General features: G+C 51.0%; 3 protein-coding genes across 3 annotated transcripts; 2 read left to right on the top strand and 1 right to left on the bottom strand.

The window, feature by feature from the left end:
* Window positions 1–289: 289 nt before the first annotated feature.
* On the bottom strand, window positions 290–10,158 carry PALB2 (partner and localizer of BRCA2; the record flags this gene model as incomplete). The annotated part of the gene is made up of 13 exons (XM_082006730.1): window positions 290–542; window positions 1,210–1,358; window positions 2,402–2,489; window positions 2,864–2,980; window positions 3,151–3,312; window positions 3,593–3,678; window positions 4,123–4,284; window positions 5,231–5,314; window positions 5,930–6,738; window positions 7,493–9,409; window positions 9,767–9,848; window positions 9,962–10,021; window positions 10,108–10,158. 13 exons carry the CDS (start codon window positions 10,156–10,158, stop codon window positions 311–313), a joined length of 3,999 nt encoding a protein of 1,332 aa, XP_081862856.1. The 3' UTR covers window positions 290–310.
* A 142-nt stretch (window positions 10,159–10,300) lies between these two features.
* DCTN5 (dynactin subunit 5) lies at window positions 10,301–13,356 on the top strand (the record flags this gene model as incomplete). The annotated part of the gene is made up of 6 exons (XM_082006486.1): window positions 10,301–10,357; window positions 10,543–10,611; window positions 11,110–11,228; window positions 11,689–11,800; window positions 12,425–12,527; window positions 13,259–13,356. Exons 1-6 carry the CDS (start codon window positions 10,310–10,312, stop codon window positions 13,354–13,356), a joined length of 549 nt encoding a protein of 182 aa, XP_081862612.1. The 5' UTR covers window positions 10,301–10,309.
* Window positions 13,357–18,156: 4,800 nt separating this feature from the next.
* Window positions 18,157–22,967, top strand: PLK1 (polo like kinase 1; the record flags this gene model as incomplete). The annotated part of the gene is made up of 10 exons (XM_082006955.1): window positions 18,157–18,537; window positions 18,624–18,792; window positions 18,901–19,045; window positions 19,425–19,518; window positions 20,049–20,268; window positions 20,591–20,749; window positions 20,971–21,048; window positions 21,524–21,678; window positions 22,143–22,325; window positions 22,761–22,967. 10 exons carry the CDS (start codon window positions 18,157–18,159, stop codon window positions 22,965–22,967), a joined length of 1,791 nt encoding a protein of 596 aa, XP_081863081.1.
* Window positions 22,968–24,617: the final 1,650 nt, after the last annotated feature.

The raw sequence follows: 24,617 nt of genomic DNA, 5'->3' as shown, positions 1-24,617 counted from the left end.
CCCGGGCACAGCCACCCCCCCCCGGGGCAGAGCCCCCCTCCCCGGGGCAGAGCCAGCCCCACACAGCCCGCCCCCGGGCACAGCCCTGCCCCCGAGCAGAGCCAGCCCCACATAGCCCCCCGGGCCCCCGCAGGCACGGCAGCGGGCACGGAGTCATTCCAAAACAAACAGGTTTAATGGCATTGCACATGCCGGGGCACGGCCCGCGCGCACGCTCGGCGCCGCAGAGCCCGTTACCAGCAGCCCCGAGGCGGCAGCAGAAGCGCCGGTCCCCGCCGGTGCTCGGGGCCCTCGCCCGTCAGTCCTCCAGTCAGGCCGCTCCTGGCTGAGGTGGCCGGTACTGGTACAGGCAGACAGTCCCGTCCTGCTGCCCGGCCAGCAGGCAGGCACTGGTGGTGGCCCAGCGGGCCAGCGCCCAGCTCCCCTCCGGGCCCGGGGGCAGCAGGGCCGTGCACTGCCCCAGCAGCAGGTCCCACACCGCAATGCCTCCCGACGTCAGCACGGCTGCAGCAGAAGCATCCCTCACGTCACCCTCCAGGTACCTATGGGCGTACACAGAGGCGTCACCATGCCGCAGTTTGTTTGTCAAAACATTATCATAGCATTTTTTAAAATCTGGTTTTTAACGCAGAAAATGAATCAGCATGACGATGGATGTAAGAGCATTGCAAGACCGAGTCTTAAACAGCTTACTCTTCAAAATAGAAGACATAGGAAGGAAAAGGTCATCTGACTGCAAACAGCTGCTTAACACAAATAAACCTAGCAAAGTGCTCTTTAACAGCACACAGGCTCAGCAGGTCTCATCTGCAGACATCTTCCCGGGGGGGTTGCCTGATGAGCCCTGTTACAGCATTTCCAGTCGTTTTGCAGGGGGAGAAAGACAAAAGTGTACAGCGTGCAGAAGAGCAATGCTCCTGTTTGTCGGCAGAGCTCTGGTGAGCGCAGCCCCTTGCCGCGTGGTGACGCCAGGAGCTCAGAGGTCAGCGCGCAGAATGGCGCAGGAAGCGGGCAGGAAACAGCCAACACCCTCGCCCCACTCCAGCCTATGTACAGGAGAAAGGGCAGGACGGATGCAGCCTCCTTATCATCTGCAAGATGGCAAATGGATCCTTGCCAGCAGTGCTACTCAGCTCATTAAGCAATTCTCCCCCAAAACCACATCGGAGGAATCATGAAGCCAGCATGCGGAGTCCCAGAGGTACTTGCCTTCCAGCACACCCAGGTGGAAGGGAGGAGAACATCACTCCCGTGCTCCTGGCTGTTTTGGGGTTGAACGCTATGACGCGGAACGCGGGGTTTCCACAGGACTCGCTCTCTTTGGCATGTGGATGACTTAAAACAACAAACAGAAGGCCCTGGTACACAGAGGAAAAATATATCACTAAAAACAACAGCAAGAGGGGAAAAAACTCAAAGAATTTTCCAAAAATTAATTGCTACATTCCCTCTATAATCAAAGCCCCATGGACAGTGATGCGTTATTTTTACTGGATAAAACAGAAATGGTTTACTTTCCTTATCAAATTAGATAAAAACCAAAGCAGCTGCTGACTGATAAGGGCTGATGCAATACAGCAGAATGACAGCTCAGTGACCCAATGGATTTATACGCTTATCTTTCTGCCTAAGAAAATAAAACTTACTGCAGGATGAGGTGACAGTTAAAGTAACATTTCTGGGCCTCATTTTAATCCCTAGGAGCTTAAAATTTAACAAGAATTCCACGCAAACCAGCACAGCTGAAAACAGTGGCTCTCAGAACAGCCACAGGCCAGCACGGAATACCCTGGGATAGGTATTCGGAGGAAGTCTCCAAAGAGTCTGGCTCAAGCCGTCATTATCAGAGAAGTCATTTTTGTCCCAAAAGGTCAAATGCTCACTGAAAACAATCAAATCCTTGATAAACCACAAAAATCCATCTGGAATCACAGCACAGGTGGAAGCAAGTGGGAAATAATCATTATTATGAATCTTGGTTTTCAACAGTTCATGTCCTTGGGGTTATGTGTAAATAATAACCACTTCAGATAGGTTTTCTGACAATGGCGGTGTGCCACCACCATGCTGGAAGCTACCCACTTGCAAAATGGAAGAGACTTACCAAGCAGCAGCACTGGGCAACAGTACTTCTGCTTCCCACATGCAAGATGCTGCTGCTTTGGAATACACTTTGATGTACCACTCTTATTTTATTAGTACACTGCAGAAAGCCAAGAATTTGAGGTAGCTGGTGTGGCTTATTTCTCCTAGTTAACCTATTTTCCTTTGAAATATCTTTAGTGTATCTAAATAGAGCTGATATCCCAATCCACTCTAGAAACCCTAATCCTGTAAGTCCCCACCAGAGCTAGTCAGTGCAGTCCATGCATAAACTGCATGTCATATTTCACGTACGTACAGAGTCAGAATATGCTCGATGGCAGATGGAAGCTGGGTAGGAATAACCAACGTGCATCTTCTTCAGGAGCTGGCCTGTTTTCAAATTCCTGCAGTTGGTGAAAATACAAGTTCTGACTGCATTTCCATCTTCTGTCTGTTATTTTCTAATCATAGTTACACCACTATGCAAGACGGACACAGTTTTGACTTCACAGAAACCAAACTAAGACAAGAGGCCACAGGAAGAGAGGTAATGAATATGATGCAAAAGCAAGTGGAATTACAGCAGCATAGCTCATTCGCTATCTATCCAACTGTATGGAAGTTAAAGTGCCACGCTGTAGGCCCTTTGACAATTGCTATTTCACAGGCAAATCAGCTGCCAACCAACACCCCTACGTAACCTCTGCAGCGAGCTGTTACCGCCGCCACGTACACCTGCGAGCCAAATCATTTAATCAATTGCAAATGAAACACTGACCAAACAACAATGCTGTTCACTGCAGTAGTGCCAACCAGGGCGTCTCTCATTCCTTCTACTTCAGCAAAAGCTAAAACAGTTTCTTCGGGGGGCATCAAAGTCTGTCCGTCCCTGCTCCTGAATAGCAATTAGCAAGTGAGAAAAGGCAGGCAAAATAATAAGTAAGCGTTCTGTATTCAGCACACCTCCAGAAAGAAGAGGAACCCAACACTTTTCTACATCTGAGATGGTTCCTTACTTTTCTTCCACCTGCCACACTCAGACCACCCCAAAACCCACAGACTCACCTTCCCGTCTCTGAAAGCAATACTATTTCTACTTGCTGCTCATGCACGGTCCTGCTGCTGCTGATCAGCCTCCTATCCTTTAGCCCAAGAACAGCTTTTATATTTCCAGTTTTTACTAGTGATTGCTTGAAGGAGTCATCCTCAGCAGAATAAAGCAAGAGCCTAAATTAAGAGAAAAGTATGCCTAATGACAGAAGGAAGCATAATTCAAACATGCCACAGCGTATAAGAATAAGCATATGTTTAAGCAGTCTACCACCTCTAGGGGTGAATAAGCAAGTCTTTATAGTTGATTTTTAGAATTCCCTTCCATATTTTCCAACTGCTAAAGCAACTGAGAAAGTGACACATTAGTAAGAGATAACTTCAACCACTACACAAAAGGAGAGTTAAGCTGCAGCTATTCAGGGTGCAAAGCACTAGTAAGAAATAAATACACCACCTTATTTCTCCAATCTCCAAATCTCCCAATGCTATACACACAAGATTACAGGTGTCTGGCAGAGGAACGATCTGTATTACAGGAATCTAGGACAGCAAAACAAGAATTCAGCGTTGCCCACAACGTCCCTTTGAATTTATCGCCATTTTCTATAGTGTTTCAAGTAAAATGATATGGAGCAGAACTAATTTTCAGACTCATATGAAGAAGCACACTTAGATTAACAATCCCTGTTAATATAAGAGACAAGAAGTGTCTCCAGGGAGTGTAAGGGGAAAGAGCCCAAGTCAGTGGCTGCAGCCGCCATTCAGTGCATGAAGTATCAAATTCTAGCAGATAGCACGTGACCATACAAGCTACTGGCCTTCTCCATCAGCAGTGACAATCGTTCTCATCTGTTGTCTGATGGAATGAAAAATTTATGCCACTTAAAGAATTTACCTTGCACCCAAGACTGCAAGCTCCTTGGGAACTAATGCACTGGAACAAGAAATTGCCCTAGATTCTAGAAATAAGGATTGTGTTCATACCTCTCTCAGCTGCCAAGTGTAGACCTTTCCCCAGCAGTCAGATGCCAGGGGTTTCCACAGGGAGACGGAACTCTCACAAGCAGTCACCACACACAGCTCTCTGCTGCCCGCTGCATCCCACCACATGGTACTCACATCCACAGCGCAGGAATTTGAAGAATCCTGTCCAAAACAAACCAGTGCTTGTTCTCTTCTGACAGACATGGTTACCAGAGGTTCAGATTGAAAAAAAGGCTTGACATTCAGCATGATGAGAATTTGAGGTTAAAACTTCATGCTCACGGAGTTTAATTTTGAGTAAATCATCAGTAAGGCACCAAAGAAAACATTTCACCTTCAAAGTAGCAAATATATTGGCTCACTTCACAAAAATCACTTGTCATTTGAAATGACAGGCACCCCGCAGAGCCCAGAGCTGGGACAGGACTGGGGCTGCCATGGCACAGCCACAACAAAGCCCAAGTGCCACCCACCTGCAGTCATGCACTTGCTTCCCTTGTTGCACAAATGGGAGATGGGACTTGCAGTAGCACAGACCAAGTTTAAAAGCAAACAAAGCAAGGGCCTTCTCTTCTCCCTTGTAAAAAGGTTTTCAGCTTCAGACATATTATTTCTGGCTGGTTATGCTAACCCCTCAGGCTTGCTTCTTGAGCAAAATTTTGCACTTTGGTTTGGAAAAGCTAGAGGTGACCCAGCCTCCGGCAAGCTCCTTGGGAGTTCAGTGGGCTTTCCTACAGATGTTGCTTCCTTGCCTGCCAACCGTTCTCTACCCGCTACGAGACAGAGGACAGTGAAGGGACAGCAGCGCAGGAGGCAGAGCCCATGGCTCAGCTCTGCAAACAGTCCTGGGCAAGACTTTGCTAGGACATTTGCATGTGTTTAGACATTCATTATTCAGAAACAACTGCTGAAATCCTTTATCAGTCAAAAGGAAATATACAGCAATCTAACCTTCTAGAATGCTTTACCACAAGTGAAAACAGAACTGATCAAATTGGCAAACTATTTTGTTCAACTAGCTGTTCTGCATTTTTTATTGCATTTTTGTTAAACTTGGTATTAAAGAGCTGCTACTGACTCAGCAAACAATTATCTGATGTTATCCCACCTTTAGCTTTGACACAAGCTGCAAGCTCTCTTCTGTCAGGCCATCAAGCAGTACTGGAGTGAACTGTTCTGCTACATCTTTCTTCTGCATAAACAAGCAAAGAATGAGGATAATTCAACTTTAAAATTACTCTCAGCACCTGCAACAATGAGGCAGAAGCATGAATTCACTTTGCATACTGTTGCTGGAGAACCAGGGTAGGAGCACCTCTTTTTGTACTTGCATGTCTTTGGAAAACAAGAAATCCCAAGTTATTTCCTGGTTTCACCTGAAAATTGTCTTTTACTGCCACTTGCATCTCTCAGCCTTCAGAGACAAGTCATTCCCTCAGTACCCATCCCATATGCGAGTCATTTATTCTCCTTTACCAAATCCTAGCTGAAAATTTTCCTCAAGGTAGACCAACAGTATGTGGGTACCAGAAACTTTTTGTTCATACACGTTTCAAACATGCATCCTGCAATAAGCATTGAAACCCCTATCTCCAGCTTCATCAAGCAAGATTTTAAAGAATTTGCTCGAGATTGAAAGACTTTAGGCAACAGATAAAAACCAAACATTTACAAAGTCAGGAAAAAGACAGCATGCAGGACTAGCATGCAAAGAGGTCTTTCCCCTGAAGTCAGGTGAGACTCTGGAAAAGGGGATTCGCCCACAAAACCACTGGCTTAGCACCCTTGGCAGAGGCCAGCTTGTTACCTGTTCAGGAGAAGCTCTGCAGGATCTCTGCTGTTTGCTCTCCAACTGCTGATGCTTCTCCAAGGCCACAGCCTCATTGAATTTATTATCAGGACCGCTTTCAGCTTCTAAAAGAAACACTGTACCTTGCTCCTCCTCTTTTCTAGCAGATCCTGCGCCACAACTGTCCAAGTGCAGTGGAACAGCACAGTCTTTGTATTCCCCACCATCCACAACCTGGGCAGATGCCCCTTTGGAAGAATGCAGGCTTGCTTGCGAGGGAGGTACAGAAGGTGTATTGGGGAAGACCTCGCTGTGTACTGATGGTAAAATAGCTGGGGTTGCACCCACGACAGGGAAAACAGATGAGGAAATCTGAGACTGAGGCTGAGTGGGAGCACCAGCTAAGACAGGCCCCACAGGAGTAAATAGCAATTCATGGGTGGAAAGTTCCTTCTTGCAAGCTGGGTTTTCTGAATGAGGTAACCTGGGCAATACATTTTTGAAAGGTGAAATCAAATTACTTTGGGGCCTTTTTTCTTCTGGACTCATTTGTGCACCTTGTGTGTCCTCTGAAGCTGCATCATCTCCAAGCACACTAGGAACAAAAATCTCCAAATCATTCACAGGGGAAGATTCTAATTTCTCAAGCTTTAGTGGTCCAAATTCCTCATCTGGTAAGTGAAAGTCTCTGATACCTAGTCTGGGGGCCAGCCACTGGAGACTGCGGAAGAAGAGAGTGCCGCAAGCGTCAGGGTCCACAGCAGTGAGGCCAAGAGATGAGGGATCCTCTGAACCCATTGGATAGCTACATCCTCTTTTGCTCTGATCTAGACAAAGAAAAACACAAGAATACCAGAGAGAACATCACATGATAAAATGACCAGCAACTGGGCTTTCCAGAATCTCTCATCCAGAGTGGCACTCTAACCTATTTTCAATTAAAAAAAAAAGCCACATCCATCTCAACACATGGAAGCAGCATTTTTATGGAAAGATGTTACACTTTGCAGCTGCTTTGCATCAAGCCTTCAACTAAAATATCATTGCCAAAGGCTGCCAGAATTCACTGAGCACTTGGTCAGTTTGTTTTGTTTGGTTTTCTCCCAACACATTCTCTTTTTACAACACTCACAGACACTCAGACTGTAATGCTACTCTTTGTGTTTCACACTTGTCAGCGCTAAAAAAACCCCATTAATATGTGGACTTAGTTGGACAAACAGAGATTTACATTCATTCACTGGAAAATCAGGTCCACTGTGCACAACATTCACTCCAACAGCAAAGGCAGTTTATGAAGTTCTCAGCCCAGCTCCTCATTCATGCACAGCTGTTTACTCCCTGTCACTGTGCTGAAGCAGAAGTTTCTGGAATTGTGCAAGAACCATGGGCACCACAATGATGTATATTTTTTAAAAAAGCTCTCTTATTTAGAAAAAAAGAAAGAGTTAACCCATATAAGATTTTCTTGACTAAAAAAATATGGCAGGGTGTGAACAGCAGTACATGCACTCACTGGGCCGTTTCCCTGCCTTGCTCTTGGGCTGTGGTGTTAGGGAGTGCTTATATTTGATGAAGTACCTTTCGAGACTTGACTCGCTGTCTGTCTTGCAGAGGAACGCAGGGAGCGGTGTGGAGGGACATTAATTGCTAGGAGCCGCTCTGCCCTGCAGGCTCCTTGCACATGCTGGTTCTTAACATCCTCCACTGGATGTTTATCAGCCTGACACACAGTTAAGTTGGCTTCCAGATCTCCTATATGGATGGCAAAAGTTTCTGGGTTCACAGAATCACCATTCTGAAGTGGATTTTGAACCTGTTCTAACAGAGTCTTACGGCATTTGCCAAGCACTTGGCTTCCTCCAGGACGAGGATCAGCACTCGTTGGCTGTACAGCACCAGTCACTTCTGTCTCTCCGGGCCCAAGAGCTGCAGCAGCAGACAACCTTCTCTCACCTGAAGGTGATTTTTCATGATTAGCCTCACAGTTTTCCTTTTCACTCTGACACTCATTTGACAGCAGACTACTGCTTTCCCTCATTGTTATGAGATCGAAACTCTCTATAAGTTCCTGTGGCACCTGATGCACAGGGGGTTTGCAGGCAGACTTCCTCCTTCCCTTTTGTTTCCTCTGCGATCGTCTCTGATCTCGCTTTGTGCTAGTGATACTGTTCTGAGAAATCGATCCAAGTGAAGTGCTGCTACCACTGGATGGAGGCAGAGATTTATGAGGACTACCTGAATTTGCTGGATCATTTTCTGAGTCAAGAAAAAGGAATGGCGTGACCCCCGACTCCAAATCGTTTTCAACTCTTTCTTGGGAGGGACGATCTGAATTTGCATCTTTCTGCTTACACTTACTTCGCTGACCTTTCTTGCTTCTGCCCAGCTGGCTGAGAATCACAGCATCAAGGTCCACTTTCCTCTGGCAATTAGACATGCGTCGTGTTGTCCTGACATAGTATTCAACTGGAAAGAGAAGCCCTTCAACCACTGTGCAAGAGTTCAGTGTGCTTTCAGCAGCTGTCACCTCCTCTGGATCAGAAAGCCTTGACTGAAGTTCAAGCTGTTGATTCTCCAACTGTTCCTCAACGTTGCCCACAGAAAGATCTGTAGGAAAGGGATTTAAGCCATTAGCATCACTTTTATTTCCTTCATGGCTTTTGCTTTCATTAGTTATAGTGTTGTTGCCACCAGTGGGCAATACTTCATTTTCTGACATTAAATCCAAGAGCCTATGTAATTCTCCCTGATCTTCATACATACTCTCACTGTCCGTTTGTTTTATTATACTGGAAGATTCTTTTCCTCCATCACCACTGATGTCAAGTAAAACAGAGTCACTGTTCTCTGAACACAGCCATGCAGGTTCATGGTTACCGGATGTCACCACAGCACCCGAGGACTCAGGCTGCCAGACATCACTGCTGTCCTTCAGTGTGCACGGGAACAGCTCAGGCACTCCTGGAGGGACACTGTCTTCAAGCATGTCTTGTACAACTCTGAACGCTGCATCGGGAGGAGTGCAACTGTTTTCTTCTCTCCCCACAAGTGCTGGTCTGGATGTTCTCTGAGCCTTTTCCTCAGTGTTCGAGAGACTGCTTCGCCTGAAGACTGGAGACCGAAGTTCCTCTATACTGGCACTTTGATTTTTCACCATTTCACCAGCGTTGATTATCTGCACATCACACACTGACTCCTTTTCCTCCGACACCAAAGCCTTCATCCGCCTTCTCAGCTTCAACAAACTTCTGGAGGTTTGGGGTTTTTTCTCCTCTGTGGCAGGCCTAATGATTTCACAGCACAGGTTTTCCTGGCTAGCCTGTATGCTTTCCACCGGTGAGCTGTCTGGCAAGCTAACGTCATTACTGGTGAATTTGGGAACGTGTTTAAACGTGACAGATGTTTTCTTCTCTGTGTCAGGATCAGAGCAGGTTTTAGTCTGTAACTGAGAGGTTTCGTGTTTGTCAGAGCTAGGAGATATGTTATCTCTAGAACCTGTGGGGGAAAATTTCACATTGTGTCAAGTGCTCCCAGCAGAACATCACAGAGCAAAGAGACGACTTTGTCAGGAGGGAAAGACCGGGATCAGAGAGCACTGCAGGGGCGGTGCAGAGGACAGGAGGGGGATGTTACTGTGGAGCAGATTCGGCAGCACTGCAACGGCCGGGTGCGGGAGAAGGGTCAGCAGCGCCGGGGTCCGTCCCCGGCTCAGCAGGACGGGCCGCGGGCGCGCAGAAGGGCGGTGGTGGCTGGGCTGGGCCGGGCCGGCCCCGCCGCCGTCACCCGCCCAGGCGAGGACAGGCGGGAGCGCACGGCAGCTGGCGGGGCCCTGCGGGCGAGGCCGCCTCCTACCTGCGGGGTTCCGCTGCCGCCGGTGTCCTTCCGCCGCCGTGCCTCGGCCGTGGCTTCGGGCTCGCTCGGCTCGCCGCGCCCGCTGCGGACACAACACCGGCGCGGGGCTGGGACCGGCCTCCAGGAACCTCCTCCCGCGCCCGGCCAGGCTCAGCCCCGCCGGCCCCGGCCCTGCCCGTGGCCCGGCCCGCTCACCCGCAGCCGGCTGACGGTCTCGCTGTACTCCCTCCTCAACAGCGCCAGCTTCTGCCTCAGCTGCAAGACACAACGCACCGCGCTGGGGCTAGCACCGGCACCGCTGCCACCGGCACCGCCGCCCCGGGCCCCGCCCGGCCCCACACCTTCTCCTTCTCGGCGCCGCTGAGGGCCTCCGCGCCCGCCGGCTCCTCCATGGCCGCCTCCCGCGGGAAGCGCGCGGCGCGCGGGCTGTGCGTGCCCATGGCAACCGGGCCGCCATAGGCCGCGCCCACGGCGGAAGCGCTGGCTGGCGGCAGGAAGTGACGCGCCGGAAGCTGGGAGTGGTCGTGCGGAAGCGGTGCCGCCATGGAGCTGAGTGAGATGCTCTACAACAAGTCCGAGTACATCGAGACGGTGCGGGGGGCGGGGGGCGGGGGGCCGGGGGCCGGGGCCGGGGGCCGGGGGCCGGGGGCCGGGGCGGGCTGGGCTCGGCTCGGCTCTCCTCTCTGAGGCTCTGGGGTGCCGCGACGGCCGCGGCGGCTCCGGGAGGCGGCCCAGGGCTCCGAGCGGCCGCGGTGAGCTGCCTCTTCTCCCCGCAGGCATCCGGCAATAAGGTGAGCCGACAATCCGTGCTGTGCGGCAGCCAGAACATCGTTCTCAACGGCAAGGTAGGCGGCAGGGAGGGGGCTGCCGTGTACCACCGTCCTGCTACATCGCTCATGCCAGCAGCTCGGCTGGGTCGGAGGGGAGCGCGGCCAAGCCGCGGGTCGCTGTCACCACTGCAGCGGCACCTGCGCTGCTCTTGTCTCCGCGGACAGCCGCTATCGGCCCCGTGGTGCTGGAGCTCTGCTCTCTGAGAACGCAGAGCTTCCGGGGCATGTGGACAGATCGTGATGCTTTCATCCATGGAACAATGTGTTTTTCTTTGTGCTTAAGCCTCGCTTTGTGTATTCACTTGCTTTGGGCAGTTCACTGACATGACAGAGAACAGCTGGTGGTTCCAGGCTCCTGTGTTGTTTGTTTTGTTCTTTCTTTTGACTAAAAGAATCCTCTGTAAGGTAACGTAGTCTCACTGGTGTGGTCCGACCTCTGCGTGAGTCTGTATGATAACTGGTAATACTGGTAGAAAGTGGAGCTCATTTATCTAGCTCTCTTTTCTTTTCCAGACAATAGTTATGAATGACTGCATCATCCGTGGTGACCTGGCAAACGTACGTGTTGGACGACACTGCGTGGTGAAAAGCCGCAGTGTCATTAGACCGCCCTTCAAGAAGTTTAGTAAAGGGTAAGAGGACCTTTATTTTAGGGAGACTGAAGTTGAAATCTATATACCTAAAAAAATGTATCATCTTGGCTGAGATCTGTATTCAGAGAGCTGTGTTCCTTTTGCAGCAATTTGCAGATATATATCCCTTTAAACCCGCCTTTTCTCAAATTCTCAGCTTTGCCTTGAGGGTTAGCTTTCCCTTCATAATATGGAAAGGCTGGGATATAGTAAAATAACTAATTGAAGAACGTGTTTCGCTTGTTCCTTGTTTATTCATAATGTCTTTTGGTTGCTCATTTGGGCCATCCTTTAGAAAGAAATGAGAAAAGACCAGTGACTGTTCAATCTTCCTTAGCATCAGATGTACCTCTGGTAATCCACCTGGGGACGGGAGACTCCACAGTGTGATTCTGGGGCTAACAGTGTCACGGATCAGTCTGTATATTGTACACCTGAACAAATAACTCTCCTGTCACAGGGTGGCTTTTTTCCCTCTCCACATTGGTGATCACGTCTTCATAGAAGAGGACTGCGTTGTCAACGCAGCCCAGATTGGCTCCTATGTCCACATAGGCAAGAACTGTGTCATTGTGAGTGCCGTTTCTCAGTCTTTTCTTTAAATTCTTGAGTACTGTTGAGGCTTTCTAACAGCAGCGGTGAGGTAGCCACACCAACTGGCTGGAGTGAGCATACTTACTCTGTGCTGTTCCTTTCTCCTCCTCTTCCCTCTCCATAGAAAGTGGTGCTTTCAGTTTTGCTATTCAGAGGATAGCGGGTTCAGCTGACGGTTATTTGGAAAACCCATCCCAACAATATTGTCCCAGTAACTAATGGGACTCTCTGGGGATGGCAGCCCTTCCACAAAGTACAAGTGGAATTGTGTTTCTACACAAATAACATGAAACAGTGAAGGTTGCTGTCTACTGAGTTAGAGAAGGCTTTGCTATGTTACTGCATGACTCAGGTTTTAGGCTCCAGTTTGCACATTGATGTGTTAATATGCAGCTGCCCGAGAGCAAATGGATATTTTTCCTCAAAAAAGAAAAAATGTTCTGTTGGGAAGAGCATTCAGTCAGAGCAAAGATTTATTCTTCCTATCTATTCTACAGAATGTGTTTTGAGCAGTTAAACTTGTTGAAGTTTAGGTAACTTATGACTAATAAGCAAAAGCATCTAGTGTTTTAAGTATAAACTTCACCTAATCTCTGTTTTAGGGGCGTAGATGTGTTTTGAAAGACTGCTGCAAAATCTTAGACAACACAGTACTACCTCCTGAAACAGTAGTCCCACCTTTCACAGTCTTCTCTGGCTGCCCAGGTATGCTCCCTCTAACTTTACTTGCACAGAAGTGTGGTTAACATGGATATTCTTCCCTTAAAATGAGATTGCTCTGACAAAGTTGCCTATTAGCATTTAGTGCTTAGAATAAAAGTGTAGGGCACTTGGTGAACTGAAAAGTAACAATTTTAACTTCTGAAACTCACTGCTGTAGTGTATGTTAGGTAGGTGGTATGCATTTACTCAGAACAGTTTCACTAGAATGCCAGCTGTGGCCATCCTGTAGACAGCTTTTCAGGCATCTGGACCCCAGCAGGCATTAGGCTCTGGCAGAGGGAGCACTCCTGTAGTTTCTGGTTTTGCAGTATTTAGTGATTCCAACTGTAGGAAGTCCATTTGCTCATTATTCATATGTTAATAGGAAGGTAGGTACATTAAACTGAGGTGTATGAATGTTTAGTTCCTGCCCATCGACCTGGCTGTGCCGGAAATCTCATTGTACAAATTGCACACTCGTTCTGATAGTGTTTTATGGGGAGCAGCAGAAGCTGTTACAGGACCCCGCTGCAGCAGTCCATCTGACATCTGTCCCAGGGGGTACAATGGAAACGATCCTACTGTATTGCTGGACATGAGAGAAGAGCCCTTTGCTGCTCTGTTAGTATTTACGTACAATTCAGTCAAAGTCACGGCTTTGAATGTTGAATATAAGCTTATTTCTGCCTTTCCCTGCAAGAATGCTGATGCTTATGCTCTTGTTCTTCTTCCAGGACTCTTCTCCGGGGAACTCCCGGAATGTACGCAGGAACTCATGATTGACGTTACAAAGAGCTATTACCAGAAGTTCTTGCCACTCACTCAGGTCTAGTAGCCTATTTACCGTGTTTCAGAGCAGTAAAGGCGTGCAGAAGTATGCTGGGAGCAGGGAGAGGGATGTTGTTCAGTGAGATGAGGGCACGGCCCTCTGCTGTTCCTGAGCACTTCTGAGAGTGTTCCTCAACACTAGTGGTCTGGCCAAGCAAGTCCCTCGTGAAAGCTGCTGTGTCATGTTGTTTAAACTTTGTGTGCTCATTTGAATGTAATTCATTCCATGTTGTCTGAATTGTGCCATTAAATGTCCTGGAGCTAGGAAAGCTGATACAATTCCCTTTAGGGCAGCATCTCCTCATTGCAGCTAGGGAGCAATGCAGAGTTGGTAGCATATACGCTGCAGCCTAAGCCTGTCTTTCACATCAGTTCTGTTCCTAACCCAAAGCAAGTGGGCTTACGTTTGCTAGAAGCAATCTCCATCCTAGAACAGAAGTGCTGTGTGGCTGATGTGTGTGTTATGGGCGGGTTCATTAGACCCCGTGCTTTCCTTCAGAAAAATATTTGCTGCTCTATAGGCCTGCATGTTGAGGTGGATGGCCTCTTCCTTGCCTCCCCTCTCCTATAGGGTCAGTATATCGTTCATTGTACTGGGATTGGCTTTAGGACTTTTGGCTGACACTGAAACGTTTCTATGCCTTGCCTGACAGGACACTTAGATTTTTAGCTCTTGAAGTAGATGTCAGTCCTGTGCTCTCGCCCATCAGGCAGGGTTAGGATTCTCACGGCTGATGCGTGTTCTACTTTCTGAACATTGCAGACCTTAAAGAGCCGAAAGGCTTTGGAAAGAGGTTTACCATGTCACTCAGAATTCAGTGCAGCAGAAAGTGGGTAATTAAAAGCAGAAACCAGAGGTGGGTGAGAGAATGCCACAATCCTCCCCATTTATTACCCAGTATGTATATTTGCAAAAAGCTCTTTGGTGCTTTTCTGCATTGTAAAACCTAAGAAGGAGATTCAGACTTCTTGGAAAGAGTGAACATTTCATTTTGAACATGTAATAGAGCAGGAATAATTCTTGCTGGGAGCAGCTCTGTGAAAGTTGGAGGCAGCTGAGACTTGTGTGTACCTGACTCAGTACCAGACAACTGGCTAAAAATGAATCTGCCTGCTCTGGTTGTATTATATCAAAGCTTAGCATTGTCCTTCTCTAGCTTTGAAAATTGGGGCTCCTGCATGTTGTAGCAGCTGGGGGCCAGGACACTTATTAGTTAGATAGTAGGTGTATGGCTGTGAGATCAGCAGCCCTGGAGCCTTCAGCTGTTGTGTATAATGCAAAGTACTGATACACCTTAAATAGCAAGCAGCTGTACAAGTACTAAAGTGTTTAGTAACTACTGTTAATCAAATGTAAAACCACTGACTGGTTTGGTTGTATTTTTACTGTATGTAAATTAAAGCCTCTTCAGTTGATAAAGTGACTCAAGGTTGTGACTCTTCAAATAAAACTTGAGACTAGAGTGAGGTTTCTGCCATGCTTGGGCACATAGTATCTTGTTCTGTGACTATTACAGGCCATTACTGACTATTACAGTGTCAGTGTGTTAAAAAGTGAAGTACAGTGTGAAACTGCTGCTTCTTTCTGCCTCTGAGCTGATGACTTTCACCCACAAATGATTCCAGTGTTGTTGTTTTATAATGGCTCTGACACAGAACATCTTTGCTTCTATTCTTTGTGCTGAAGCAAGAACCCTAAAGCCACCAGGGTGATTGCAAAAGCCCCAGTTCAGCACTGAAACGTTAGGCATGGCTATTTGGTACAGCAGTAGCTCTGGTAGTCTTGCTTCAAGCACTTGGAAGTCGCCCACTTTTTGGATCTAGCCATCCCAGATGGCATTACTCCTTTTGTGTCTGTACAAAAAAGCAGGAACTGGAGCCAGCTTCTCATGGCAGGGAGCGCAGCTGGGATAAGATGAGGTTCTCTGAAGCTGCAACAACCAGGCTGGCACTGCTGAGCTCTCTGATGCAGCAGGTCAGTTAGGTCTGGTTTCAACAGAGGTCAAGTGTTTTACCAGAAGCCCAGATTCTGCGGGACTGCTGTACCACCTAGTCCCATACTAGCTTGAAATGCCGGTTCAGTGACGGCTGTGTTCCTCACATCCTGCTGATCCGGGAGGGAAGACCGTGCAGAAGGAAGGTTCCTGTGATCTCTGGGTTCAGGAGGGTGTCCATGTGAGAGGCCCAGGCTCGCCACTTTTTCTATCTATGTGAAAAAGTATTAAGTGTTCCTTGCATTTGTCCTACAGGCAGCTTCTTAATTGATTTCAGCTTCCAAAAATGCTTAGTTTCTGCTGTCCAGGATCTGACTAGCCCTTGCAGAAGCCATTTGCAGTGAGGGGCTATAAGAGGCCTCTTCCATCACAAGACCTGACAAGTTTGGGGATTCTCACAAGATTTCCTGCAAGTCAGATGTTTAGGTGTTTATGCTGCCCCTGGCGAGTGCTGCTTCGCCCTGTTAACTCGCCACCAGTGGCTTCTTGGAGCGTGTGAAGCTGTGCTGTGCTGGGACGGGAGGGGGCTGCGTGTGCTGTGTTGCCGTGGTGTCACTTCAAAGTTTCAACACCACATAGTATGTTTCACCGGGATCGCTTGATTAATGGCCGCGGTTGGGCAGCATGAAGCCAGGCTGCTGCCATGGGATTGGGTGGGAAGCGGCGGCTGCCAAATTAAGGGCTGTGAGTTTGAGAGTGGGGACAGGATGGCCACTGGAAATGTCTGAGCGATGCCTGTACGCGATCACTGGAGCAGCACGGCTGTAGTTCACAGAGGGATATGTCACTGCACAGTTACATGTTTCTTGGCCTACTCTTCCTTCTAGCGGGCTGAGCCGACCCTTCTGCCTTAATTAAAACCTCTTTTGTTGTCTCTGTTAAGGTGGCCTCTGCCAGGGTCTAAAACCAAGTCACCACTGAAGATCTCAAACAATCAGCACTGTTAACATTCCTTAGATTTGGCCACTTTATCCTCCTGTCCTCTGGAGCATCCCTCTGACCTGGGCTGACCTCTACGCCTCTGCCAGCTCTCAGGAAGGATGGAGTGTCAGTGGGTTGCAGCGTGCTACTACAGCCCCGGGGAGTTACACGTTTCCGATGGCGACCTGCAGTCTAGCACAGTGCAATAAAACGTGACATCCAAGGGAGGGCTTTGCTGCGTAGCCAGAGGGGCTGTTGGTGCATGGGGAAGCATGCTCCTCAGGGAGGGAAATTTCTTCTTTCAGGAATCTTGTACAAACAGTGATCACTTCAAACACTAAGTCGCTGTATTGCCTCATTGATCCTATATGCTTTACTCCAGTTTGCTCTAACCGAGACTGGCGGGCTGAGCTGCTCTTTGTTGCAGTGTGTTCTGAGTCCCCAGGAGCAGCCCGCAGGGGCTGCAGAACCCGTCTCCCTTTCACTCGGTGGCCACAGTCGGCTGTGGGAGGCGCTGGTGCTGATGGCTCTGTAGAGCTGCAGCTGCTCAGCATAAGGAATAGCGAAAAGCTGCTGCCTGCAAGGGGCTGGGGGAAGGTAACGAAGTCAGCCATTGAGCGGAGGCCATGTCTGCTTTGTGTGGAGCAGAATTTCCTGAGAAGATGCAGCTCTGCCAGGGGAATAACAGTTTAACTGTTGGCTGCCAGCTGCAGCGATCTGCAGGGCTGGCAGCTTGGCCTCATGCCCTGGGCTCTCCAAGCTCCCCTGGAGCCCCCAGTGGCTTGTGTTGGTAGGCAAAGGCTAGCTGGGCGTCATCTGCAGCGTCCACTGGCCCCGCACATTGCAAAAGCAGGGAATGTGCTGGCCCAGACCATCAACCTGCTAGCCCAGGCTGCCGGCAGCAGCATTGGATGATGGGGAGGGCAGCGACATGAGGTAAAGTCGCCGTCCTCATCCCGGTTCCAGCATGGTGGGACCACGCGTGGCCAGTGGGCTCGTGGTCCAAGGCGCTCTGGCTGCGTTTTGTGCTGTTCTTGGTGGTTTGACATTGGTGCCTCGTTCGGTGCCAGCCAGGTGAGGGGTGAGAGCGGGCAGGAGGGTTGCTGCTCTTCACCCATGGCGTTGGAGGGCAGGCGTGGTCCATTGCTGCAGTGGGCAGCGTGTCCACAGGGTGAGGGAACAAAGTCGTTACCACGGTGAGGGACAGCTGCGCCACACGGTCACCCTGTGCGACCGTGACCGAGGGGCACCGGGAGCGGGTGGGGCCCTACGGAACAAAAGCCGGGTCCCGGGGCAGACGTGGCCATCTGGTCCGCGCGCAGGCGTCATGAGCCCGCAGGCACGCGGGCTGTCTAGCTGCAGCTTCTCCCCCAGACAAAACCATGTCGGGCACAAAGTCTCGATGGGGCTTTTCCCCCCGCAGAGCGTCCGCGCCCCGCGGGCGCTTCTGCCGGCAGCCCACCGTGGCGGTGGGTGAAGAGGGGCCGGGCCGGGCCGGGCGGCCCACGCGTGTCCCACGGCCTGGCTTCCTGCCTCCATCGCGGGAGCACGTGGCCGCGACCAACGGCCGCGGGAGCACGCGCGCGTGCGACCTCCGGTCATGCCCCGCCCCGCCTCGTGCGGGGGGCGTGGCGCGGCGCCGCCGTCCCCGCCCGCCCGGTGCGGCGCCTGTCTCTTTAAGCGCGGCGGGCGGGGCGCTCCCATGGTGCCCCGCGGCGGGTGGCGTGGATTTTAAATCCTCTCGGCCAATGGGGAGCGGCCGCGGGCGCGTAACGCTCCGAGACCGCGTTTGAATCGGGCAGCGCCTGCCCGCTCTGGCCTGCTTCCCCCTGCCTGCCTCAGCCCGGCGCGGCTCCCGTTCCCCAGCACCCGCAGTGACCCGGCCCAGCATGAGCGCGGCGGGCGGGAAGGCGGCGCGGACGGCGGCCCCGGCGGAGCCGGCCCGGACGGGCGGCGCGGCGGCGGCGGGCGGGAAGGAGGTGCCGAAGGTGCTGGTGGACCCGCGGACCCGGCGCAGCTTCGTGCGCGGGCGGTTCCTGGGGAAGGGCGGCTTCGCGCGGTGCTACGAGCTGGCGGAGGCGGAGAGCCGCGAGGTGTTCGCGGGCAAGGTGGTGCCCAAGTCGCTGCTGGTGAAGCCGCACCAGAAGGAGAAGATGTCCATGGAGATCGCCATCCACCGCAGCCTGGCCCACCGCCACGTCGTCGGCTTCCAGGGCTTCTTCGAGGACGCCGACTTCGTCTACGTCGTGCTGGAGCTCTGCCGCCGCAGGGTGAGGGGCCGGGGGGGGCGGCGGGACCTGCTGGTGGGAGGGGTGGGGGATGTCGGTGTCACCCGGTGCTGACCGTCCCCCCGCAGTCGCTGCTGGAGCTGCACAAGCGGCGGAAGGCGCTGAGCGAGCCTGAGGTGCGGTACTACCTGCGCCAGACCATCCTGGGCTGCCAATACCTGCACAGCCACCGTGTCATTCACCGGGACCTCAAGCTGGGCAACCTCTTCCTCAGCGATGACATGGAGGTGAAGATTGGTAGGTGCCCATGATGTTGTGTGCCGCCAGCCCCTCCTCCCCATGGCTGGGACCCCCACTCTGGGGCCCAGCATCTCCAGTCATACCCCATCTCCCCATCTCTCCCAGGTGACTTTGGCCTGGCCACCAAAGTGGAGTATGATGGCGAGCGCAAGAAGACCCTGTGTGGGACCCCCAACTACATTGCCCCAGAGGTGCTGGGCAAGAAGGGGCACAGCTTTGAGGTGGACATCTGGTCCATTGGCTGCATCATGTGAGTTAAAATGCCTCTGTGCTGCAGGCCGGATGTGGGGCCGGGTGGTTCCTGGGGTCCACCACATCAGTGCGTGTGTGCCTGCAGGACAGTCTGCTGGGCAGCATGGCTATCTCGGAGTGTTTCCCAAAAGCCCGCTCTTCCTAACTGGAAATTTCCCCAGAGGGTACCAGATCACAGCTTCCTCTTTCAGGGGGCCGGAACCAGGCACAGGACACGTAGCTGTCTGCGCTGCTGCACGTCTGATGCCAAGTGTGTTCCCTCTCCCAGGAAAGTCCCAGGGTGTGCTTAGGATGGGGTCACTTCTGCACACAAGTCTCAGTCTCTTTTGCAAACTGCTTCCTGCAAAACTGACACCCGTTTGTCTGTGAACGTGCAGGTACACTCTTCTGGTGGGGAAGCCGCCTTTTGAAACTTCTTGTCTAAAAGAAACGTATATCCGAATCAAGAAGAATGAGTATACTATTCCCAAGGTATGGCACTTCCCATGGGTGGATCTGTCCACCTCGCAGTTCTTGGTCAGCCTTCTGCTGCACCTTAGTGGCCTCCCACATAACGGTGAAATGGCTTTTATTGCGGAGTGCTAGGAAGGGGATGTTTCAGTTGGTGGTGGAGTGAACCGGTAGGACTTGCTCCCTCCTGGGGAGTCAGCAGTTTCCTCCCTCACTCCCACCATCCTTAATCCAAGAAAAATCTGAGCTGGGCAGTTGGCCTGTGGGGTTAAATGGACGTGTTCAAGTCTGTGGGCCAGGTCCCCAGCTCAACCCACGGCTGTCAATTTGGTCTTGCTAAAGTCAGCCAACTTCAGGCTTTGCATGCTATTAGGGGACAGCTCTCCATGCCTGCCCAGTTCTGTTTCCTCAGGCTTGCATTCTGCTTGCCTGACACGGCACAGGAGCTCTGCTCCAAGCAAAACTTCCCTGGGTTTTATATCCAAAGCATTTGCCACTAGGGTGTGTTGTCCCCTGACCCTTGTCTCTAAACTCTGCCTGTTTCCTCTTAGCACATCAACCCCGTAGCTGCTAACCTCATCCAGAAGATGCTGAGGTCTGACCCTGCCACACGCCCGACTATCGACGAGTTGCTGAATGACGAGTTCTTCACGTCGGGATACATCCCCAACCGCTTGCCCACCAGCTGTCTCACCGTTGCGCCTAGATTTTCAATTGCTCCTAGTGGACTTGAACTGAATGGGCGAAAGCCGCTGACTGCACTCAACAAAGGTAAGAGCAAGTGTCCAGAGGTGAGACTGGACTGCAGTGCTGGATGAGAGCCTGTCTGGCCTCCAGCAATGTCCAGAACCATCAGTGGGGAATGTGGCACTCCCTCGCCCCTTCTCCCAATTCTTATGAAAACCTGGAACATTTTGTGAGAGAGGTCTCCTTGCCCTTTGCCCAGAACCAAAGCAGGGAGGAAGTGCCAGCACTAGCTTTGGCTATACGGTATATAATGTAACTTCCTATAGCTAGGGCAGAACGTGAATCGGGTGCCTTTAGAAACCTATGCCCTGGTCATGCTTCCATACTCTTCTTTTTCCTGGCCCAGGACCAGACAGCCCTGCACTAGAGAACTTGCCCGAAAAGGAAGACGTAGCTGGGCTGCGAGAGCTGGGAGATGCTGTTGACTGTCACCTAGCTGACATGTTACAGCAGCTGACTGCCGTCAACTCGGCCAAGCCCTCCGACAGGGTGGCTGTGAGACAAGGTGAGTCTGGGGACATCCCACAGGCACTGGCCTTCCTGGATAACCTGCTGCTTTGTCATTCTGATGCTGTTGTCTGAAGCAAGACCAAATGACCTCAATTTCAAGCTGGAAGGCTGAGAAGTGATGTAGTAGCTACTTGCCTTCCTTTTGGTATTGCTTGCTAGCTGGGGTGCAGAGGACGCTGTGAAATGTCTTCTAACAAACTCCTTTCCTCTTTGCAGAAGAAGCTGAAGACCCAGCCTGCATTCCCATCTTCTGGGTTAGCAAATGGGTGGACTACTCAGATAAATATGGTCTAGGTAAATAATGTGGGGGCAATACTTTAGCCTTTTCTAGTTTCTGAAGAGGCTAGGGGAAGCTTGGATTTGGGCACTGCATAGGTCTGGTTCTTTAATCACAGTATTCCAGCCTGTGTCCAAGACCACCACCAGGAACGTTACCCAATATGCAGTGAATCCCGTCGGTGAACATCAACCCTGGCCACTTTAAGGTGGAAAATGGCTACCTGCTGCATGGGATGGTTGGCCTTGCTCCACAGTGAGCACATGTACCCACTGTGGCAGTTAAAGCCGCTTCTGCAGGGTTGTGCAACAAGGGATGATAAATCTGGAGAAGTGCCACCCACACCTCCACAAAGAGGAGAATCTTTAGACCTGGCAGGGACTTGGGGTGGCTGTCGGGGAACCCCTAGATGACACAACCATCTGCCTTTGTATTTCACACAACTGGTGGTCCCATGTATCTGAAGGCCTAATGGGCTCCCTTTTGAACTAGGTTACCAGCTGTGCGACAACAGTGTTGGAGTTCTCTTCAACGACTCCACTCGTCTTATTATGTACAATGATGGGGACAGCTTGCAGTACATTGAGCAGAACAGCACCGAGTCCTACTTCACTGTGAGATCCTACCCCTCTGCCTTGAACAAGAAGGTCAGTCCTGGGGACGGGAGCCCTCGCTGGGGGGTGGCTACTCCTGGTGAGACTTCTGCCAACCTTGTTGGGCTTTGTGGGCACGGTGGGTTCCAGGGAGAAACACCTGCAACTTGGGCTCACTGGCATTCTGCAGGCTTCCTCATAGCTGGTAAAACATGGCCCCAAGGACAGGCCCTGGCAGCTCTACCTATCTATTTCTAGTTGCTATCTGAGGCTCATTTATGAGCAGTTTCACAGAAATAAGTGTTCACAAGACCTGCATGGACTGAAGTGTTCAGCAAAGTGAGTCTCAAGTATCACAGAATTGACTCCAAGTGTGAGAATTTGCACAAGTTTGTGCAGTGACACCTCAGGCTCTGAAAGATGTAGGGACGCTCTGGGACTGTGATGGCAGCCCCTGCCTTCCCCAGATAGCAGGGGTCATCCTCGGCCTGTCTGCTCACAGCCTTTCCCATCTGCAGATAACACTATTGAAATACTTCCGGAACTACATGAGTGAGCACTTGCTGAAGGCAGGTGCCAATATCACGCCGCGGGAAGGGGACGAGCTGGCCCGTTTACCCTACCTCTGCACGTGGTTCCGGACCCGCAGTGCCATCATCCTGCACCTCAGCAACGGCACCGTGCAGATCAACTTCTTCCAGGTGAGGCTGCTACTCAGCTTCTACTACTCGGCTTTTTCCAAGGCGGTAGCTCCAGCTGCAGAAAGAGCCTTTTACATGCATGGCTGTATGCAAGACAGCAGGAGGGCATCACCTGAGCCGAAATTTTGTCCAGCGAACTGAGCACTGGGAGGCTCATTGCTGCCCTTGCTGGTACGTAAGCCACCAGACACTCCTCACTTGCGAAGGGGCTGTGTCCTTTGGCAAGAGGGAGACTGCTGCACAGTCTCAGGTACAGTGGTCTTGAGCTGGCTGCCCAGATCACTTTGTTTCCCTTTGCTGCAATCTGAACAAATGCTGTGGTGCCTTGTCAGCATGCTTCTGGGTGTGGTTGGGTTGCCCCAACTGCTTATGCTGAGAAGATGCAGTCCCCAAGGAGCACAGTACTGAGGCTGGTGGTGTGTTCTCTCCCCACAGGACCACACCAAGGTCATCTTGTGCCCTCTCATGGCTGCTGTCACATACATTGATGAGAAACGGGACTTCCGCACGTACAAGCTGAGCCTCATCGAGGAACATGGATGCTGCAAGGAGCTGGCCAGCCGGCTCCGCTATGCCCGCACCATGGTGGAGAAGCTCCTCAGTTCAAAGTCTGGCTCAGCCCGTGTGAAACCCTCTGCTTAGACCTTGTTCTTGATGGACTCCACTTCTGTGCCAAACTGTCCCAGCTGTGGATGGGGAGGTCTAGTAGCATCCTGGCTCGCACTGTAACCTCCCATCACACAGCTGGGCTCCCACTCCTGGGTATGGTCTAGTTGCCACAAGGAAGCCCTTGATACTGTGGGAATGGCGTTGTTCACTCTGACTGGTACCCAAAGGTTACTTGCTCCCCATTCCTAATAGGAAATCTATTTTTTAATTGCATACCTAGTCTATTTTTTCTAACTTCCCAAAGCCAAAAGCCTGACTCAAAAAAAAAAGTCTCTTGTTTGAGGCTCCTGGGCCGCCTTTTGAGAGAACAAAGCACAGGGACGGCAGAATTATCATGTAAGTTATTTGTACATGTCTGTACCGATGCTCTAGGCTTTTGTTTCCTCTTCTAGAAGTTCAGGTAAGATATTTAACGTGCCCAGAGCGAGACTGAGCGTTCGGCCTTTTAATACTGAAATTAATCTACATGAAACCTAAACTTTTGTATATTGCATAACTTGATTAAAGATTGTTTGCTGCAGTCTCCAGCTTGTCATGGTTCCCTTTGGCTTGCTGTGAAGGAGGGAGCAGCACCTTGCTTCTGGCTTCCCCACCAAGCCTTGTCAGGAGCTCATGCTGTCTGCTTGATTGCTCTTGCTAACAGTCCCCGGCTGAACCAAGCCCTGGACTTGTTCCTCACTCAGCTCCACCTCTTAACACAGAGAAATAGGGAAACAGCAGCAGGTTGTGATAGGAGGTGGGGAGAGGGTGAAGTTGTTTTAGGAGGTGCTTGTCAGAAGCAAAGAAAGGTGAGCGAGTTGTTACTGCCCCAGTGCTGGGGAACCAGAGCCACTGCTGTTGGTGCTGACCTCCCCAGCTGTGCTGCAGGAGAGGAGACCTTGCTGGTATCATAGATGTGCTCTAACCAGTACCTGTAGGTTGAGAGCCCTACTTTCCCATTTCCTAGTTGATTGGCTCTATTTACTACATGAAAGATGCTCAAAAATGCAACTATATAATTAGGAAAAGTCATCTACTGTAGTAGACTTTAGCAGGAGCCCAGTAAGCTATGCTGAGTTTTCTCCCACTGTTGCTGACTGTCGGCACCTACTGCTGCTCTCAGGCCAGTTCACTTTTAAGTGGGACAAGCTTTTTAGTTTTTATTCTTTTTACAACATTTTGTATAAAATGCTCTAGGCCATACAGTGTTCTGAAAATAAACCAGGTACAAACCCCTCATTACCTGTGTAACAAAATCCCCCACCCAGCACACACACTAATCGGACTGTACAAAATTATTGCTGTTGCAGAGAGGAAGCCTTGCCAAGGGGCTCCAGCTGCCACGTTGCTTCCCAGGCTGCTCACGGACCCAGCGGCTGCTGCACTCGCAGGCTGGCTTGTATGAGGTACATGCCCACGGGGATCCCGCAAAACAGAGGAACACCCATAGGAAACCTGCCTTGGGGTAGCAGGAAAGGCTGTGGGAGCTGCGGGCACAGGCGTGTGTTCAGAAGGAAGGAATCCCTGGGGAGAAGGGGTTTCCCTGCCTTTGTGTCCCCAGGCGACTGCTCCTGAGCAGCTGCTCTGCTACGCAAACTGCTTGGGGCTCCTGGGCCCAGGACTGAGACGGGGGCTCTGGCCTGG

The sequence above is a fragment of the Phaethon aethereus genome, assembly GCF_964289735.1.
Source record: "Phaethon aethereus genome assembly, chromosome: 15".
NCBI lineage: Eukaryota > Metazoa > Chordata > Aves > Phaethontiformes > Phaethontidae > Phaethon > Phaethon aethereus.
Note: the sequence above shows the minus strand (reverse complement) of the source record. Positions and strands in the feature narration are given on the sequence as shown.